The sequence below is a fragment of the Epinephelus moara genome, chromosome 6 (assembly GCF_006386435.1).
Source record: "Epinephelus moara isolate mb chromosome 6, YSFRI_EMoa_1.0, whole genome shotgun sequence".
Taxonomy (NCBI): Eukaryota; Metazoa; Chordata; class Actinopteri; order Perciformes; family Serranidae; genus Epinephelus; species Epinephelus moara.
In genome coordinates this window covers 38,204,948-38,227,722 of record NC_065511.1, presented here as the reverse complement: position 1 = coordinate 38,227,722, position 22,775 = coordinate 38,204,948, and the positions used below count along the sequence as shown (strand labels likewise).

Sequence of the window (22,775 nt, the reverse complement as noted above, 5' to 3'; positions counted from 1 at the left end):
ATCTCTGCGGTTCCCCAGGCGCGTTAATCACCCATTAGGTGCAGCGTGGGCTGTGAATCACCACCACCACCAAAGCTCAGCATATACAGTAGCCATGGGCTCATTCTGTAGAGCAGCCTCCCCCTCCCATCCCCTCCTCCCTTGCCTCCCACTCCTCCCTCTCCTCCTTCCCTGGCTACTGTACACAGCCCCACAGCAGTCTTCACCAGCCTGACCTGGTTTCACAGCATCACTCGAGGCACAGGGGGGAGGAGTAGCCCAGCAAGACCAGTAAAGGCGGAGGAGGAAGAGAGAATGGAGGGAGGGGAAGAAGGAGGGCAGTGACGGAGAAAGGGTGGCTAGGGACAGAGGGAGGGAGATCAAATAGTAACATTAAAAATGAATTTTGTGGGGGCGCCCTGGTAGTCTAATGGTTATTGCACATACCACATAACCGCTTCGATTCCTGGCCGAGGGATCGCTGTTGCACGCTACACCCATCTCTCTTTCCCTCCATGTTTCCTGCCTCTGTTTTCTTGTCTCTGTTCCAGGGGTCTTGCCGCACATCAGAGGACAACAGTCCTGTTATTTCTGTCAGGGCACATTCACATGGCAGCTAATAGGGCCAATATGTCCGTTCTTTGAAATACAATGCATGTGAAGTTATTGAACCACTTTTTTTATTGTCTGTGCAGCAACAGGAGAAAAAAAATCACAAAGGAAAACAAAACTTTTTTATCAATCATCTGATCCACCTCCTCAGTACATACGCAACAGGGACTGAGCTAGGAGGTGCGAGTGCGCATGCGCCTCTACTGTAGCCTGGAGTTTGTTTAATAGTGACGGGGAGTCGATAATGGCGGACAATTTAGTCTTGACGAAATCAAGGAATGCGCCACTATGGCAACACTTTGGCTTTGAGCCAGACGAAGGAGGCAACCCTTGTTTGCACTGATTGAGTAAGTTGCAAAATTTATTTGTAAGGAATAAAAGAAACAATGTGTTACTGTCACTCTCTTGTCCTAAGGTCGTTTTTTATTTTAAATGAGTCAATTGCGCCCCCAAGTGGCGAAAATCCGGTATTACCGACTTGATGCGGGGTTTTTTTACAAAAACCGAACCGTTTTTTTTTTTCTCATACCGACCCAACCCTAGCCAACGCAGAAGTTAGCATCGCTCTTGTTCCCTCGTCAAAAAGCCCGTGGGATTNTTTGAGCCAGACGAAGGAGGCAACCCTTGTTTGCACTGATTGAGTAAGTTGCAAAATTTATTTGTAAGGAATACCCAACCCTAGCCAACGCAGAAGTTAGCATCGCTCTTGTTCCCTCGTCAAAAAGCCCGTGGGATTTTTCCAGCAGATTTTTGAACTGTTGCAGAAAACCACCACTTTTATGATTTTCAAAGCCTTCGTGCTGTCACCAGAAGTAAAAAGCTAACGTTAGGAGATAAACAAACAGCATTATAGTCGCATGACGTCACATCACCACCACAATGAGGATGTAAAGCTCCTCAGCGTAGGGTTAGGGTTAGCTCCTTGTTGCTGACCCCTCCACAGCAGTACATTGCTTAACTTCCATGTCAGCCTTCAGCCTGCTTCTCGAAACTAGGGGCGTGCTGACTGAAATTTGCTGTTTATAATATACAGTCAATGGACAAGTACCCTATACAACCCAAATTCAAAATATCTGAACTACCCCTTTAATTTTTGTACAGTCCCTAAAAGTTAACCTGGATGGCAGTTACTGTTTTCCCTCATTAGTGACCATGGATTCATGATTCTAGAAGGTACACTAAACAGCTTGCATTGCAGCCCCATCTCCATAGGTGTGTGAATGTGTGAATATGTATGATGGTCACACTGTAAACTGCCTTGGTATAAGAACACGATATAACCATTTACAATCCATTTGTAACAGTGTGGTTATAATGAATCTTTTTTAAGTTAATAGGCTTGAAAATCAGCCGTCTCCTCTCCTACAGAGGCTTTCAGTCGTGTTTCAAAAACCTGGGATTTTTTGGGGGGACACTAACGCAACTACTGACATTATTTCTGCTTGCAGTGCGGCTCTTCCGCTGAGAAATGTTTCAATAGTTGTAAAATCCCAATCTGCTCGTAAAATATGGTGGGAAGTGCCGGCTGAAGTGAGTGATTCGATGATAGCTTAACACATTTGAGAAACGACTGTGGCTGCTCCAAAGCAAGAAAAAGGGAAGAAATGAGAAAAGTGAAGAACATAAAGGGTGAAGTTGTCTCAGCCGCAGACAAATCGTCCTGTGAAAGCTGCAGATAGAGCCGAGCCATCGACTGGAGCTGTGATACTGTACCCAGGCTGGTGGAGAATAGATCTTTCCTTTGTTCAAGGTTAAATTGTTAATTCACGCTAGCCGAATGGGCCGGACTGATGATTGGTTACACAGGGCTCCGTAGGGAAATATGGTCATTTACTGCACTGATGGAGATATTGATAAAGTCATAATAGCATTGATAGAAAGTCATTAAGCAAAAGCTCTTACTGCAGATTAAAACATTGAACTGGACCCTTCTGTGAAGACACACTGATAGTGATATTATATGACAGCAGCCTATTATACAACCATAACTTAGCAGCTGCTTTATTAATCCGTCACTCTCATGATTAATGGTCTTCACTGCAGACTCCCACTGTACAGTCTCTTTAGGTGTTGATTGTGTTTTTTATTTTGCTCTCAGGGGGCGACTGTTACGAGTACAAGTGGTTCAGCAGCGTTCGTCTGAACTCCACCCGCCCTTTAATCTGGTGTCAGCGCTCAGATGGACTCAACGTCACTGGTAAGGAACTCTGAGTCTAACAATTGAGCTCGCATTACAGTACATTCATTTTTTTTGAAGACTTGGACTTGGGTCAGCTTCCTTGTGTATGATGAGAACAAAACAAACACCAGTGGTTCCCAACCTGAGGTCAAGGGGTCATAAAATTAATCTAGACCTCTCAAGGTGATTAAAAAGATATATTAAAGATATATAAAAAGAATATCTCTTCCACACAAAATGAGGTTTAACTCACAGAAACAGAATGAGTGTAGAATGGACATTCCAGTTGAAATCAACAAGGGTCAGAACGGCGGCCATTTTCATGTGTACTGTGGCTGTTGTAACGAGCTAACTTCCGTATAAACCAACTTGCTCACTGAAGTAAGGTTTTGCTTCAACAACCAAACGAGCAGTGGAGTAGAGCGGCACATGAAGAGGCGTCTTTTTTTAACTATCTCTGTTGCCTTAAAGGTCTAGTGCACTGGTTCTCAACCTGCGGGTCCTGCTATCCACAAGGGGTCACCAAAGTTTCACAGTGGGTCACAAGACCTTCCTAATTTTAAGGGATGTAACAAATCTCTTTAAAAATGTATACATTAAGCCTGTCTCTCAGAATTTCATTCATTACTGTGAAGAAAATTAAATCAGTTTGGGTTTTTTTTGTTTTTAAAGTTTTGGTTATCATTGAGGATATAAAATTTAAAAACAAATTCACAGGACAAGGGCGAGGTGAAGACCTGAACAAAAGCTACATTCACATAGCTGTAACTCTGCTAAACAGCCTCATCCTGCATTAGGAGAGTACAGAAAGAGCTCATAGAACAACAGCCAAATGTCAGGGAGAAGAAAAAACTGACTTCTTAAAAAAAGAAGTCTATTAAAAAAAATAAACAAACAAGACAGAGAAAGGTAGAAAGTTCCTAAAAATAACAGGAAAACTCATCTGTGATTCAATATTTACAGTTCATCAGTTGTTTTTGTGCATTGAATATAATATGAAATGTCTATAAAAATGTCACTCAGTCAGGGGTAGTCAGTTTATAATGTAACAGAAAAGGAGTCCCTGGAGAGAAAAGGTTGGGAGTCAATGCTCTAGTGTGTTGGATTAAGTGGCAGTACGGTGGCCGACGCAAAAATGCTTTCTAGAGTCAGTGTTTGCTTTGTCTGCTCTGGGCTACTGTAGAAACATGGTGATCTTAGTAGATGAGGATCAGCTCCCTATGTAGATATAAACAAGTTGTTCTAAAGTAATGAAAACACAGTGGTCCTTAGTTTCAGGTGATTATAAACTAATAAGAATATAGTTGTGAATATTATATACTACGGCCGTAACGGTACATGTATTTGTGTCGAACCGTTTGGTACGCGACTTTCGGTTCGGCACGACCCTGTACCGAATTATTGGGCGCAGGATATTATTTTATTTTATTTTGTTTTATTTTAATTCCGTTTTTGCGAGCCAAACCATTTAAAATATCTAGTTCCCCAACGGACATAATTGAGTGAAGGACCGAGTCCGACCGTTAATCTCCGCTTTCACTTTGTGCAGCGCATTCTCGCATTTTGACAACATGGCAAGTGAGCCTGACGAACCTGAAGACCCACCCGCAAACCTTAAGTCCTCCGTTTGGGAACACTTTGGTTTCAGGGTAAAATACGAAGATGGAAATAAACAAGTTGACCAGACAAAAGCAGTGTGCCGACACTGCAGAACAGCGGTCGGGTATGTACTTGGAAACACGTCTAACATGCTAACGCATCTAAAGCGACACCACCCGAGTTTGAACGTTAACCGGCACGACTAGAAAAAGCAATCTGGTGCAAACTACGATATCGTCGTCGTTTAAAAAGAAAGAGCGTTTCCCTGACCATCGCGCTAAAGAAATAACCAACGCCATTGGAGTTGAGTAAAATTGTTTAAGCTGCACTTTAGATATAAGCATGTTTTGTTTACTGCACTTTAACAAAGTGGGAAAGCTAAGTAAGTTCCTAGTAAAACTGAATCTGAGCAGGCTTTAAAGCTGACCAGCTGCACTATACTTTTTATTTTAATTGAGTAAAACTGTTAAAGCAGAAATGTATATTTATATTTTTCATTTAAAAAATGTGTTAAAAAAACAACAGGATTTTATTTTTCACTTTTATATTTCTATTTTCATTCAAACAATGAAAAAGCAGGATTTTATATATATTTGTTTCATTCAAAAATTGTGTAAAAAGAGTTAACTGCTGTGGTGGTATGTTTTAATAAGGTTACCAATAAGTAAAAGATATTTAATAGTTGTCTATTTTTTTCATTACTGTACCAAAAAAAAACGAACCGTGACTTGTGTACCGAGGTACGTACCGAACCGAGATTTTTGTGTACCGTTACACCCCTATTATATACTATGTCTGCCAATAGCTGTCCATAAATCCTACACAGTGGACCTTTAATGCTGGAGAAGAATTGAGGATTACTTAATGTAATTGCTTCGTATTTTTACTGCTAAGACATCAAATTATATTCATATAATGATAATGTAATAAAAACCCCAGCTTTGTGCGCACTGTAGGCCAAAACTGAGTTCTCGAACTATGAGTGTGACACACTTAACCGCCCCACTGACGTGTCTTGTCGCCATAACAACTAACACCAGTCACCATTTTCTTTTAAACTGATCAAATGACCACGGCTAACCGTTAAATGTCTGTTCTACTCTCATTCTATTTCTGTTGTTTAACTAGACTTAAGTCAAATGTTTCCCTTAATTCTTGCCAATTACTGGAAGATTTTAACTTTTCGGGTGGTACTTATAAAGTAATCTGCTGATTGTCATCTGGATTAACTGGTTTTGTCTGTAAATAGTGAAGAATGTCCATCACAGCTCACAGTTTTAGTTAACATACTCAAATTGCTGGTTTTGTCTGAGCTACTATACAAAAACCCAATACAGAGACATTCAGTTTAACATCATTAAAGACCAAGGAAGCAGGCAAATATTCATGTTTGTGTAGCTTGTTTTGACTTTCTAATAATACATTCAGTTTATAATGTATCCTACTGATTGTGTCCACAAAATATTCCTCTCAGGAGGTTTTGATCATTCTGTTTCCTGGTTGTGTTGGTGACGAGAGGCTGCAAGTAAACACTGGTTAATTTTAAAGGGTCAAAACATTTGGGAAACACAGCTCTGCACTGTTTCTGAATAATGAGCAGTGTTGCTGGATTCATGGGGAAAGTGAGAAACGGATATGTTTCAGCTGCTCTTGAGCTCAACAGTAAGTCTACATCAGTAAGTGGCAGTTTTACGTAGGAGGTAAAATTGACACAAAATATGTCAGAAATATAACACACTGCTCTAAAAAAAAAAGCTCGGGACTTATTTCTATAAGAAGGGAAGGTGGTGGGCGATGGCAGCCTGAACAGTTATTCATCTCTGTGTAACACATGAACACATGGCTGCTCACTTAAAATCGTTTCAAAAATAAACCTGGCTACAACAGCTGTATTGACGTATAGATATTTTCTAAAGATGTCTGAATGTACAGGCTGTGGGGGAAAAACACAGACACATTTTTAATTTGAAAATGTAATTTGATTACTCGAGGTGACACTCGTACTCAGCAGCAGGAGGCAGCACATCTACCAGGACACACAGATGATGTTGTTCGTCATTGTACTCCTTTAAAACGGTCACAAACTCTTTGATTCTATTGTCTTTCCACCCGCAGGAGGTTGTCCTCCGATGAACCCTCCAGTGGACAACAGCTCCTGTGATCCTCCCTGTCTGATGCCAAAGTCTTTCTGCAGCGAGGTGAGCAGCTCTTTGTTCTCACATCACCACTATTAACAGCAAATAAAAAAAGAATGAGGAGAAAAACTTATAGAGGAAAAATTTGGTTTACAGACAAAGGTGCACAATAAAAACAATAAAAAACAATAAAAAGACAAACCTGAAAGCACCGGTCCTCCCGATGAATGGCAGTCTCTCTACTCACTGTGACACATGGCTGCCAGAATTGGATCTGAATGCAGCAGGGAATGAAATGATGGCAGCATGAAGATGTAAAACCCATTTTCCTGTTGTGTCACTCAACTGTGCCGCACCAAAATCAGGAGAATAAGGATCATGTCCAGCAGAAACAGCAGTTGTTACAACTCAAAGTGTATTTATTTTAATAGCTTGTGTTTAAAAAAACAAACAAATAAGAACAAATTTGAACGTTGCAATAAAAGCTATTTATCAGCTGTATTGGTTGGTGGAGCAGACAGACTTAATAACTGCAGAGTAACGATATAAGTGATATAGACACTCAGTTGCTAGTTTTTTAGGAACATTGAGCTCAAACTAATGCAGTCTAAATCCATGTCTACATGTATACAGATATTTTTCAAAACTCATTTTCCACCCCTGCTTTTGAAGAAACATTTCTGTCCACGTGACCTTTATTTTTTTCTTTACAGAATGTCTGCACACACTAGTACATAAAAACGACCTCCACTATTAAATAACAACAATCATACATAAAAAGAAAAAGATGAAAATGAAAATTGCATAATTGAATAAGAGTTCCAGAATAAGAAGTATTACCAAATTGTTAAAGATGTACAATTTACAAACAATTTTGCAAAAGTAAAGAGTGGAGTGTTAGGAGTCTTTGAAAATTAGAGTCCTTTTCAGATGTTTTTTGAATAACAATGATGTAGATGACGATTGTAGAGATAGACGACGGTTGCTCCAAAGAGATTCTGATACATGTTTGATATAAGGATCAATCAATCCCACTCTGGGCTCAACCAGGGACTACTCCTTCAACCAGGTCTGATCCAAAACCGTCATATCTTGCGGACTTTAAACTTTAAATGTTGAGGTGGACTGAGAACATTAGTTGCAGCAGATGCCTCTGTTCATCCCTGAAGTGGTGCAGCGATGCTAGATTAAGTGTTAAGTAATTATTCGACCAAGCAGCGCTAACGAAACTTAGCAATAATGGGCATGCACAAAATGAGAGGATGATATCATTGTTTCCCAAACGCTTTGTTTTACACGTCCACGTGTATGCACAGTAACTGGAACTCCATTTTAGTGACCCTAAAGTCTGTTTGCACATGGAGGAGAGCAGTGGTGTAGTGGTAGTTGATGAGGTGGGTGTAGATGGGTTGGTTACTGAGGATGAAGTCGGTTTACTCTCCTATATACACAGATCAGCCAAAACATTAAAACCACCAATTACTTATTGGCAGTTGGGTGGATATACTGTAAATGGACCAAAAAGTAGTTTTTGTTGAAGCTGTTTCAGAAATGTGTGGATTTAACTTCATGGTCACTTTGGAGGATGTAATTTGCGGTGCTGTTAAACAATGTTGAGTCATATTAAGAGGAGTTTTTTAATATTGCGTCCACCCAGTTTTTATCAGGCGAACAGAAATGTCTCTCTGTTTAATGAATACGGTTCAAAAGTATGCTCTGAAATGGTTTTGTTCTTTTTGAAGCTGAAGCTTTTATCTAAGTAACAGGTCGGTGAACCTACCACACCAACGTCCAGGGCCTCTTCCAAAAGAGAATAAAAAACCTCTAGATTCACATTCATGCTGTCATGGCCCATCACTCCCTTAATGCACTGTGTTGTACCTGCGGCTCACACCAAACATGATTCTACACTGCCCCCTGCAGGCTGGTATCTGCATGTGCGAGGAGGGATTCACAGAGGTGCTGTCGCCCACTGGGCAGCTGGATCAGTGTGCCCCCATCCCGATCCTGGAGATCCCCACAGCAGGAGACAAGAAAGGGGATGTGAAGACCAGTCGTGCCATTAACCCCACCCTGCCCACCACCATCCAGCCTGGACGCACGGGGCGGACCTGGTACCTGCAGCCCTACGGACCAGGTCAGACATGCCTGAGGATTAGTCCTTCTGCACCCTCCAAACAACTTCTCTCCACAAATATAGAAAAGTCAAGAGACACATAAAGAATTGTGTTTTGTTGCTGTCAAGTGAAAACCTTTAATCTCTTCACTGTCATGTTTTGGGGAACTAACCCTGCCTTAATGTACTCTTCAGAGGCTCTTATTTTCCAGCTGTCAAGTCGTAATTACAAAAACCACCACATAAAAATGCTTCTCAGTCAGAAATGTGGAGGACAAATACAGACGTGGTTGGTTTGTATTTTTCGAAAATGTTACTTTGACAGTATAATTAGTCTTTTACAACAACAAAAAGTAGAAATAAAACACATCCGGCTAATGATGACTGTGAACACAGCCTGTATCGACTACAAATGTGCAATTACTTGCACACAAACAGTCGTCCTGCCAAGATAAAGGTCAGTAAATAATCAGGCATCTTTTCCAAAGCTCCCACTCAAATCATGACCTGAAGGTCTGTTTGTGTATGTGCAAGTTTTTAAGTGAGGAGCTTGTATTTATAATATTTCCACTTTCAACACTGGATAAGAAAAACAAGTGCCCACTCTGTCTTTTTAAGTTTATCTGAAGGGAAAAGGTTTTAGAGAAACCCAGCGTTTTACGAATTTTCTCAACCTGCAGAGCACCATGTAATCCTTGAAGTGAAGTTAAGGCGGAGAGCTGAGAGGTTTTCACATGACAGCAGCAGAATGTACTTTACTCTCAGTTTGTGTTCAGCAGATTTAGTGTTGACAGGGTCTAATTAACACCAGGTTTAACGGATTTGTACTCGCAGCTGTGCATGAAATAAAACCAACACATTAAAAAACAAAAGATGCATCGGACAAGTTTTCAGTCTGTTCCAGTCTGCTCTGATTCATGTACACATGAACCTGCTGACTGTGATCTGCTGCCACATTAACATTTAAGGAGTGTTGTGACTGATGGCGCAGAAACATTTAGGGTGCAAGAGTGCAGAACAGATTGAGTTAACGTCTGTCAGGAGCAAAGACTTCCACACTCACACCATCACGTACTCTAACCCCTGTCTCATTTATCTCTCAGATGTTTGACACACACTTCTTACAGTTATACTTTATTACAGTAAGATCAAAAACATGTTTTGCCTTTTTAGAAAGATAAAAAAGACTTAAAACTTTGTAATTTCATTGTATGAATCAGGTACAAATAAAATATTTACCAGTTTACTTAAATGTAGGTGACAACAGGTAAATGTCGGGGAAATGGGAGTAAGAACTGGGCATTTTACAGCAAAAGAGAAACACATGATGCCGTAACTATTTTTGTAAATCAAAGTTTTGGAAAAAAATAGTGTCAGTTGTTACAGAAGAGAATGCTGCCCAAATTTGTAGTACCTAGCAAGGGTGGAAGAACTTTTTCTTAACTGAAAAAAGCAGTACCACAGTGCAGAAATACTATTTTACAAGTAAAAGCCCTTCATTCCAAACTTGACTAAAAGTTCAAGAGTATGAATAAAAGTATGAGCATTAAAATATACGTAAACTGCCAAATGTAAAAGTAGTCATAATGCAGAATGTCCCATCTCAGAATTATTATATTATTGGTTGTAATTATTGATGGATTAAAGCTGTAGTTGGTAACTTTTTAATATCTACTGAAACTGTTTCTATATTCACACAGCACTGAATGAGATTAATAATCTGCGGATAAAAATCATACTCCTCTGCCTACTCTGTTGCCTTGTAGTGCTTCTGATGGCCTTGTGGCATGTGAACGAAAAGAACCAATCACAGCCAAGGTATCTCTAACGTGGCTGTCAGTCACTGCTCGTGAACTGCAGTCAAACTTTGAAACGAGGCAACGCTGATCAAAAATAAATCATGATTCTGTTACTGCATTGTCTTTTTCTCGCCTCAGATGTTTTCAGAAACATATTTTAGTGTACTGTTTAGCTGTGAGATGAGAGTTGGTCCGACTGGTGGGCGGTGCTTGGCACTCCAGTCAGCTGTTTCCAACATCCAACATCTTTTTACTTTTAGTAGGTACTGCAGCTGGCTTTAAAAAGTACGTACTGTTGGGTGCAGCATGCAAACAATCAGGACATACTACTGTCTCATAGCGTTACGCCCTGACCTTTAACCCTCTTGCTTTTATATCCATTATCTTGGAGATAAAACAAACGCCACTCACAGAGTTCTCCAGATGTTGATCAACCCAGAGAGCTCTGCTGTTGGTAATTGGTTTAACCGAATAATTGCTCTGGTGCCGACTATCGAGATTGCGGACGTGTAATTGTTTAGACGTCTAATCGCGCACCTCTCTACAGAACATCCAGGTATTTTTGGCATACTGCATTTGACATACTACGTATTGGGACATACTTCATTTTTTTTGGCATACTACATAGTCTGGTAATATGGATAATGGAACACACAGTTTGTCATTTCACAGTTGAGCAGTACACTAACATTTACTTTGGAAAACATCAGAGGAGAGAAATAGACAATGCACCAACAGAATCTTGATTCATATTTGATCAGTGCTGCCGACAGCAGTGATTGACGTTTGACAGCTGTGTTAGAGACTCCTCGGCTCTGATTGGTTGTCCTTGGTGACTGTGGTCGATTCTAGTAAATGTCATTAGAAGCAGAATGAAGAGGAACAGGGGATGTGAGTTTGTTTCAGACGATCTGTGTCATGTTCTCCTTTTAGAAAATAGTGAAAGGTTCAGCGACTACGACAAGGCTATTCTCATAAAAGTCACCCACTGTAGCTTTAATGTTGAAGCTGATAAATTAAGAACTGATTTTAACTACTTTATACACCGTTGTGTAGCTTAATCAATAATAATATGTTATTATTTGATTTATATTTTGTATTAATAATCTGACTGCAAAAATATCCAGTAACCAAAACTGTCAACATTCGTTTTGTAGATTGAAATGATAATTATTTGTTTAAAAGTAGTGGAGTACAAGTATAGTGTAACATAAAATGTATCGGTAAATGTATTTGGTTATATCCAACCACTGGTACCTAGTATTTAAAAAAAATAAACACTTCAATGTTGCTCTAAAAAGCCCAGTTGTTACTCCTCTGTGCCGACATTTAAGCACCAGTAGGAACCTGTAATTATGTTATTGGTACCTGATTCATAAAATCAAATTCCACTGTAAATTACAGGCTGTAATATTATAAAGTGTTAGTGGGGAAAAAAGAAGCAGCAATTCCAGTGATGTGTTTGAGTTTTCTGAAGCGTTCACAGAATTAGTTGTTGCAGCTCTTAATGGCTGTGAGTCTAAACAGACAGACGAACTGACGAGCCTCCTCCTCCACAGATGGGAAGCTGAAGATGTGGGTGTATGGTGTAGCAGCCGGAGCCTTTGTGCTCCTCATATTCATAGTGTCTATGATATACCTAGCTTGGTGAGTTGACAAGTTTAATTCCCCCCTATTTATCATCATCCTCATTCATCAAACCAAACCCATCTGTCCCCTCCCGCTTTGAGTTAAAGCACCCTCTCCCTGTCGTCCAGCTACCCTCACATCACCGGTTTTGTTTGTCTTTTTTTTTTTTGTTTCCTTTCCTTTTTGCTCCCGTCATGCCATCCTCTTGTGTGAGAGCAGCAGCTACTGTGCCAAGGTGCATCGCTCTCTTAAGGCTCAAGAGTCTGACGCCAATGGGACGGCGGTCTGGATGGGCCAAGATGCACATGAGATGACTTACACCTGTCCCGATTGCCAAGAGCTGGCTCAAAGCAGCAGCAGCTAATGAGGATGTGGAGGGTTTGCCCACCCTCAGCACACCCTCCAGTATAAGTACCTGCAGTCCTTGACCTTCCCCCGTGACCTCACTCTAAAGTGTCACATGTCCTGCCTGACTAGCTGATTGAAGGTGCTGGTGCAGGTGAGAACAAACCACCCAGGAGATGTTTAGTTTAGTCCGTGTAGCTTCTGTAGAGCGTGTAGATGCGTGTAGATGGTGTTTACCTGTTCTTGTTTATATCTACTTTTAAAAGTGACCCATATCTGATTTTTTATTTTATTATTGAGGCAAAAACAAAACAGTCGTGACTTTACAGATACGTCAATGATAGAATCAGGGAAATAAATACAAAAGGACCAACAAAAACAGGGTGAAGTACAGAAATTGGCGTGATACATATATAAATCATAACAGGCCAAACAAGGATGAAATATAAGTCATAATCATGGTAATAATAATCATAATTAAATTGGTGCAATAACCGGGTGTTTTAGGGAGAATAATAAGGTAAGAATGGAAAAGCAAATAACTTAATAAAAAGTTTGACATATAAAAGTGTCTGTTATCGTAGTGTGTGGGTCCCATATCTGATTAATGTATTAAACTCTAAAATTCAGGCTTAAAAACTGCCCACACATGTACCCAATCACTGCTCTACAAGTAGGCCCACGCAGCCAAATTACCATCATAACGAGATGCAAACCAGGTAGAAATAACAACCACTTTCTGTGGTGCGTTCAGTATTTTTTAGTACTTACCTGACAGTGCCGGAGAACGTACTGAGATCTTTTACTTTAAGGAATAGTTGGACTCTCAGTGAAATTTGCTTATTGGAGTTACACCGGAGGATCAGTACCACTCTCACGTCTGTGTGTTCAATATGAAGCTGTTGCCAGGAGATGGAAAGCTTAATTTAGCATGAAGACTTAAAGCAGGAGGAAACCGCTAACATGGCTCTGTTCAAAATTAATAGATACAACTACAAACACCTCTGAAGTTCATTAATTTACATACAACAAGTCTGTGTGGTAAGCTAACCATCTCCTGGCAACAGCTTCATATTTAACACACAGATGTGAGAGTGGCACTGATCCTCTGATCTCACTCTAATGAGCAAATAAGCATATTACCCTAAAAGTTGAACTACTCCTTGAAGTAAAAGATCACAGTGCATCCTCCACCACTCCACAGGTAAGTATTCTCACACACCTGTGGTTTGCATCTAATCATGATGATAATTTGGCTGTGCGATGTGTGGGGGCTGATTTGTACAACTGCAATATTAATATTCTCATTAATATTCTCATCTGTCTCTTTGCAAGTAAGCAAGTAAGTGTATTTCTGAAAATGTCAAACTATTCCTATTAATAAAAACAGAAATACACAAATACAAATATCTACATTATTATTTATTAAGAAAAGATAATTCTTTATTCACCCCAAAGTAGGGAAATTGTCAACATTACAGCAACAGAGGAATAGTGCAACCAGGAAGCATCAGTAGAAAAAAAAAATTAAAATAAATACAAAGCAATATATAAATACCTAAAGTAAGTAAGCTGTACAAAACAAAGAGCAGTAAAGTAAGGACGCATCAGAAAGAAGCAGAATATAATAAAGAGACAAACTGACTGATGGAAGTAAAGATATTGCACAGTTTAATAATACTGATATTGCACCTCAGTGATTTATTATATATAAATCATTTTTTATTGCCAACATATTAATATGTCTTAAAAAGTAAGCAACATTTTTATAATAGGCAATGGTGCACATTTTTACTGCTTCATGTGCAGTTGGTTCATTGAAGTTTATGTAATGTTCATATGTTTTAAAGAGGCTGTTTATTTTTTAGAGGCTGTCATTTTACTGCAGTGGAGCTAGAAGTACAGTACTTACCTCTGAGCTGTAGAAGTAGTGTTAGGAGTTGTTGTCGTAGTTGTACAGTGGTTGTTTGTTCCATTCTTTGACCAAATAATACCTCTATGAAATCATAATTTTAAAATGTGTCAAATCAAGTTGAAATTATCTTTGTTTTAACTTAAAGGTCAGATAAAGTGGCTTTTTTTTTTTTTTAGGTTTTTTTTTGATCATTCAATAAGATGCCAGACCAGTGAAAGGAAATAAAAGACAAAAGCAAAATATAATTACATGAAAAATAATTTAAAAAAAAAATATGTATACATAAATATAACAAATAATAATAATAATAATATTAAGAATATAATAAAAAAAAAGAAAGAGGAAAAAAAAACTTGTGTGACATGAGTAGGTGGCAAAGAAGTGTGCAGTTGATGCTTTAATAAAGCAAAAGATTTTCTACAATGGAAATGATGCAAAACATCCTTGATCCAGTGTCCATATGAGTTCTTCCATTGACAGAGGATGAGTCTTCTGGCCAGAAGTGAGCAAAAAGAGACAATGTTCTCTTGGGCTCTACTTAAGTCAACATCTACAGGAGTTACTCCAAATATTGCCATGGACATAGACGGGACAACCAGCCGTCCAAACGTTGTTGAAAAAGTTTTAAATATTAAGACCCAGAAATGAAATACTTCAAGACATGACCAGAACATGTGACATTAAGTGGTTTAAGATTATTTACACCTGTTGCACGTGGAATCTATATCACTACTAATTATAGCCAACCGAGCTTTGGACCAGATAAAAGTGAATTTTAATGTGTTGAGATAAAAATGCCAAGTGTCATCTGAAAACACCTGTCCTATTTCATATTGATATTTGATATTTATTTCGAGCATAAAAAAAGACATGAACATACAAACAAGCAGACAGACAGAAAGACAGTTGTATTTACTAAAAATGAAAAGCAAAAAGTGAAAGCAATGGGCAATGTATAGTTACTTTGATTTACACGTCCAAAAAGGAGTGGAAGTATAAACCACTTCCCACCCCTTCTTCATAAGTCATCCAGTGAAATATATACATATTTCTCCATTTACACATTATAAAATATCTAAGATATCTAATGTTAGCAAAAAAACAACAACCAAACAACATAAAAAAACAGTAATGGGTCCCTTTAACCAGTAGGTGTAAAAAGAATATACTAACATGTAAGCATAGCATAGTATCTCTTATCTCTTAAGAACACCAGTGGAGGAAGAAATACTCACATGCTTTACTTAAGTAAAAGTAGAAATACCATAGTCCTGTATTCAAAATGTTGAATTCAAAGTATTATCAGTAAAACCAACTCAAAGTAATAGTACTCATGCAGAATGGCTCCTTTCAAACCATGTAGAGGAGTAAAAAGTGTGATATTTTCCTCTGACATGTAGTGGAGTAGAATTATAAAGTAGCTTATTAAGTACAGTACTTGAGTAAATGTACATAGGGTAACAGGGTAACACTTAATGTCATCAGCAGCATCAGCCTGTGGAAATTTACTACGAGCACGTCACATTGTGTATTCAGAGAACGATGTGATGACACAATGTCTGTCCAAACATGATTATTTGCTCTGACGTCGTCTTGTCACACAGTGTAATTGTGTCGCTGTGCAGTTCAACAGCTTCCCATTGGTTAATAGAGATGTAATGTAGATTTGTGAAAGCTGCGGTAGAAAGTAAATCTACAGCAGCAGATTCAGAGAGATGAATGAAGATAAAGGAGATGTAGATATTACTGCAGGGACTTGTTTCTGTGCCACAAATCAAATCTAAATCTACAGACACTGAAGTCTCCTCTCTCCCTCCAGCGTGATGCCACACTGCCCTCCTGTGGCTGAAAGAGGAAGTAGGGCAACACGTTCCCCCGATGTCCCTCCCAGTCATTTCCTGCCAAATCAAGAGCTCATTATCCTTTGTACAGATTCAACATATTGATGTTTGATTTCTCTGCGTTCAGCTTTGAACAAACAGTGTATAAAACTGGACTTAATTAGACTTGGACCTTCACTTAGGCCTATTTTTGTAGGAATGCTACCAGCTGAAATTATTATCAGTGTCAGTAAACTATTATTTAATCATTTGCAAAAATTGTTGGTCAGATAAAAGAAGCTGTACTGTATGTTTAATCCAAAAAATAATCAGCAAATGAATCAATAATGAAAACAATCGTGAGCTGTAGCCCTGTTAGGATTCCAGTCAGTATTTGAGAGCATGAAGAACTTTGCCAAAGACACAGAAAAGAGAGCCATGATGATTTTTGTGGCAGCAGAAAATGTTGCTGTTTGTCTGGATGTTTGCTGACGTGCCGTGTTTACTCTGTAGTGATTTTGTCAGCTCTTCATCACAGGAACTATTCAGAGAAAACTCCCGCTGGTGTTTTTCTGATCGTCTTTACCAACTCTCCAGAATATTCTTTTGTGAAGCATCTCAATACTCTAGAGTCCATTACATCACATGTCTCTGTTCTAAGTTTTGGGGAAAAGTTTTTAATTAATTGGACTGTCCTGCGCTGATAAGTGGCTCAAACTTTAGACACAAAACTGGAATGATTGAGATTTGATAAAACAAAAGAGAGACCACAACTAAATATTAGCTTAACTGTCTTTCACAGCCGTTCTCCAGAGTTCCGGTTCTCAAAGTTTTGATGACTGAGTGCCAGTCTAGACAGCCAACATGATGACTGAGGACCACACAGGAACACATAAAGCAAAGCATCTTCTTCATCTCACTTCCACATTAAAGTGCCGAGTTCTCCAGTGAATATTAGCTGAGGACTAGTTAATAGCATTGGTGTTGATGATAGAATGGATTTCCTGTAAATATAATGGTTGCATTTCATGTCACATTAAGGGGCGGACAGAATTTTTCTGAGGGTCACTATGTGAACACAGATAACACTTTGACAAACTAAGTACTGCTATGACATTTTTTATGACATACTTTATACTATTATTTTATGTATGACATGTTATGCTTATAGTTATACTTTCACATTTCTCATGATAAACCATGCTAAGACTTTTTCAGGACATTTGAAAAATGACATTTTTTATCTTTTTTTTTTTTTTTTTATGCTGTTTTGGACGCCATATTATGCTATGTCGATTTTATGAAGTTTGTGATGCCATACTATTCTATTAAGTTTTTATGCCATTTTGGACGCCATACTATGCTATGACTATTTTATGCCGTTTAGGAGGCCATACTATATTATGACCATTTTATGCACTTTTGGTTGCCATACTATACTCTGACGTTGTTATGTAGTTTTGGTTGCCATACTATACTATGACTATTTTATGCCATTTTGGATACCATCCTGTACTATGTCGATTATATGCCATTTTGGACGCCATACTATACTATGTCGATTTCATGCCATTTTGGACACCATACTATACTATGACTGTTTTATGCCATTTTGGACACCATACTATACTATGACGTTTTTATGAAATTTTGGATGGCATACTATACTATGTCGATTTTGTGCCATTTTGGATGCCATACTATACTATGACTGTTTTATGCCATTTTGGATACCATACTGTACTGTGTTGATTATATGCCATTTTGGACGCCATACTATACTATGACTGTTTTATGCCATTTTGGACACCATACTATACTATGACTATTTTATGCCATTTTGGATGGCATACTATACTATGACGTTTTTATGAAATTTTGGATGGCATACTATACTATGACGATTTTGTGCCATTTTGGATGCCATACTATACTATGACTGTTTTATGCCATTTTGGACACCATACTATACTATGACTATTTTATGCCATTTTGGATGGCATACTATACTATGACGTTTTTATGAAATTTTGGATGGCATACTATACTATGACGATTTTGTGCCATTTTGGATGCCATACTATACTATGACTGTTTTATGCCATTTTGGACACCATACTATACTATGACTATTTTATGCCATTTTGGATGGCATACTATACTATGACGTTTTTATGAAATTTTGGATGGCATACTATACTATGACGATTTTGTGCCATTTTGGATGCCATACTATACTATGACTGTTTTATGCCATTTTGGACACCATACTATACTATGACTATTTTATGCCATTTTGGATGGCATACTATACTATGACGTTTTTATGAAATTTTGGATGGCATACTATACTATGACGATTTTGTGCCATTTTGGATGCCATACTATACTATGACTGTTTTATGCCATTTTGGACACCATACTATACTATGACTATTTTATGCCATTTTGGATGGCATACTATACTATGACGTTTTTATGAAATTTTGGATGGCATACTATACTATGACGATTTTGTGCCATTTTGGATGCCATACTATACTATGACTGTTTTATGCCATTTTGGACACCATACTATACTATGACTATTTTATGCCATTTTGGATGGCATACTATACTATGACGTTTTTATGAAATTTTGGATGGCATACTATACTATGACGATTTTGTGCCATTTTGGATGCCATACTATACTATGACTGTTTTATGCCATTTTGGACACCATACTATACTATGACTATTTTATGCCATTTTGGATGGCATACTATACTATGACGTTTTTATGAAATTTTGGATGGCATACTATACTATGACGATTTTGTGCCATTTTGGATGCCATACTATACTATGACTGTTTTATGCCATTTTGGACACCATACTATACTATGACGTTTTCATGAAATTTTGGATACCATACTATACTATGACTGTTTTATGCCATTTTGGACACCATACAATACTATGTCGATTTTATGCCATTTAGGATGCTGTACTATACTTTGACTATTTAATGCCATTTTGGATGGCATACTATACTATGACGATTTTGTGCCATTTTGGATGCCATACTATACTATGACCATTTTTTTCCATTTTGGACGCCATACTATACTACTTTTTTATGCAGTTTTGGATGCCATACTACACTATGTCAATTTTATGCATGTTAAGGACCATTTTACGGCATACATTATTATGACTGCTTTTTAATGTTAGTACATACAATAAGATGACTTTGGTATTTTGTATCTTTTTTTATTGATTTTTCAAACAAACCAATAACAAGCAAAACAAACGAAAGCATAAACAAAGAACAAAATATTTAGAAACAAAACATACAACCAATGAAATACACCAGAAGTCAAAAAAACATTGCACACTACAACAAGACAGGACAAGATGAACAGGGACAGATGGAAAAATACAGACACACAGCATTATACAGATGACATTTTTCTGGCACACCTTACAATGGCCATTTTAGATGCCATACTATACTATGTTGATTTTATGCCATTTTGGATGGCATACTGTACTATGACTTTTTTATGCCATTTTAGATGCCATACTATACCATGAGTATTTTATGTGTTATTATGACATTGTTGTGGCACACTACACAATGACATTTTCATTGCATTTGCTGTCATGTGCTGGGGCAGCATGGCGAGGTCAGCTGATGCCAACAGAATCAACAAGATCATCAGGGAGGCTTGCTCTGTCATGGGGCTGGAGCTTGATTCTTTGGTGCCGGTGTCAGAGAGCAGGGTGCTATGCAAGCTGCGGAGCATCATGGATAATAACTCTAAACGTCTCCACCACATGCTGCTCACTCACAGGAGCACATTCAGTATCAGACTGATAGCACCACGATGCACCAAGGAACAACTCAGGAGGTTATTTCTTCCTGTGGCCATCAGACTCCATAACTCATCCACTTCAGGTCAAGAGATGGACAACAGAGATATGAGGTCCTCAGATGGCTCCAGCCTTCATCCTCTCTCTCTGTCTCACAAACACACACACACACACACACACACACACAGTATACTGTACGATTCTTGTCATTAGAATTCAACTCCTATGAGCTGACTCATGGGACATATTATGCAATGATGTGACATTAAGGAAATATGGACATAATCATGAACATTCTGTATAAACCATGCACTCTCGACCTCTTACACCAACTACCTCAGACCAGACACTGTACAAACTGTAAAAAACATCTTTAAGCAATTGTAGTTTATTTTTATTAACACTGGTAATGTGTATGTCTCATTGTATATATTGGGTTAGCATCTGTTTGCACCTTAATGTTAATTTTTAAATGTATAATTTTTGTTATATTTTGTACCTCACTGTTGGTTATATATTTTGAATCCTACTGTCAGGTAGTTCTATATTTTGCACCTTATGGTTATCCAGTTAAATGTTTTCGTTTATATTTTCTATATATTGTATCATTTGCCATAAATTTGCTTTTTCTATGTTATGTTATGTTAGTCTTTGTATCTGCAATCTAACTTTGTATTGCAACTGCTGCACAGCAATTGCCCTCAAAGCAGTTTTACATTATCTTATTCGCATACGATACTATCACGTTTTTTATTACAAATTTAGTTGCATACAATACTATGACCTTTATGACAAATTTAAAGCACATACTGTACTAAAATGCTTTTTCTGCACATCGATGACATTTTTCAAGCATACTTTACTGTGACCTTTGTTTAAGAGACATTAGAAGCTCATACTTTACTCTGACGTTTTTTTTATGCACAACAATGACATTTTTATGGTATATTTATTGTGACATTTTTTACAACATATCTAAGCACATACTATACCATGACGTTTTTATGCACGTCTATGACATTTTTATGGTATACTTCACTATGAACTTTTTTAATAACATATTTAAAGTGCATACTATACTATTACTATTTTATGAAGTTTTGGATGCCATACTATACTATGATCATTTTTCCTAGGTTTTGGTTGCCATACTATACTGTGATCATATTTATAAAGTTTTGGACGCCATACTACTATGACTATTTTATGAATATTTGGTTGCCATACTATACTATGGCCATTTTATGAAGTTTTGGACACAATACTATACTATGACCATTTTTCTTAAATTTTGGATGCCATATGACCATTTTTCTTAAGTTTTGGATGCCATACTATGACCATGACCATTTTTATGCACTTTTGGTCACCATACTATACTATGACCATTTTTATAAAGTTTTAATAACATATTTAAAGTGCATACTATACTATTACTATTTTATGAAGTTTTGGATGCCATACTATACTATGATCATTTTTCCTAGGTTTTGGTTGCCATACTATACTGTGATCATATTTATAAAGTTTTGGACGCCATACTACTATGACTATTTTATGAATATTTGGTTGCCATACTATACTATGGCCATTTTATGAAGTTTTGGACACAATACTATACTATGACCATTTTTCTTAAATTTTGGATGCCATATGACCATTTTTCTTAAGTTTTGGATGCCATACTATGACCATGACCATTTTTATGCACTTTTGGTCACCATACTATACTATGACCATTTTTATAAAGTTTTGGATGCCATACTATACTATGACCATTTTATGAAGTTTTGGTTGCCATATTATACTATGACCATTTTTATAAAGTTTTGGACGCCATACTATACTATGACCATTTTATGTAGTTTTGGTTGCCATACTATACTATGACCATTTTTATAAAGTTTTGGTTGCCATACTCTACTATGACCATTTTTATAAAGCAGGGCTCGACAGCGCGAGCGTTTCACTCGCATTTGCGATTAAAAATAGGTGTGTGCGAACTGTAAAAAATAGTTAGGGGCACATGTGCACATAAAAAAATTAGCCGAAGCGGCCTATATTTTTGTTAGTAAAAAAATATGATAATCTAACCGCAAATATTGAAGGAACTCCAGCCGCCTTCCCTCTTCCCCGTGTGACACGGTTATGGGCGGTTTTCCAAGCCACTGTCGGCATAATGAATATAAGTCCCACTGTCGGCAGGGTGGAAATAAGTCAAAGTATGGCGGAGGCAGAGACGGTTTTTGCTATGGGCAATGTGGGCGACCGCCCAGGGCGCAATCTATGTGAGGGCGCATGAGCACCCTCCAAAACAAAACAAATCAAACAACAACAACAACAAAAAAAAACTCGCCAGTTTTCTAGACTACCGTTCATTTCCACATCAACTTAGTGGAGTGGGCGCCCTATTATCACGGCGGTTGTGGGTTGAACGGGGGTCACAGACAGGAATACGGCGGAGGATCATAGTGCGCAGGATAACGGCTTACCGCGACAGAGAAGTCCGACTCCAGGTCCAGTAATTTCCTCTTTCGTTTGTGTCATGACTGCCCAGTAGTACCTGGACAACTGAGCCGTGGCAGCACACAGGTATGTGGCGTGTCAGAGGAGAAACAAGCCGTTAACATTTCTCTCTTGTGGCAGGTAACGGCCCACAAACCTCACCGCACTTTAGGGACTGTTCTTTACTTATGAAGGGACTGTCAGGGGAGGAGGGTGGCTGGTTGATTTTTATCTTATTTATTTATTTTATTTTGATCCCCCCTATGTTAATCACTTATTGATGC

At 38.2% G+C, this 22,775-nt stretch overlaps 1 protein-coding gene across 1 annotated transcript in view; it reads left to right on the top strand.

The window, feature by feature from the left end:
• Positions 1-12,508, top strand: part of LOC126391922 (thrombospondin type-1 domain-containing protein 7A) — a 293,064-nt gene extending 280,556 nt beyond the window's left edge. Inside the window, exons 26-30 of the mRNA XM_050046936.1 lie at positions 2,690-2,788; positions 6,485-6,567; positions 8,428-8,641; positions 11,979-12,066; positions 12,268-12,508. Coding sequence (XP_049902893.1) covers positions 2,690-2,788; positions 6,485-6,567; positions 8,428-8,641; positions 11,979-12,066; positions 12,268-12,412 — 629 coding nt within the window. The 3' untranslated portion in view covers positions 12,413-12,508. The remainder of the gene's footprint in view (positions 1-2,689; positions 2,789-6,484; positions 6,568-8,427; positions 8,642-11,978; positions 12,067-12,267) is intronic.
• The last annotated feature ends 10,267 nt before the right edge of the window (positions 12,509-22,775 follow it).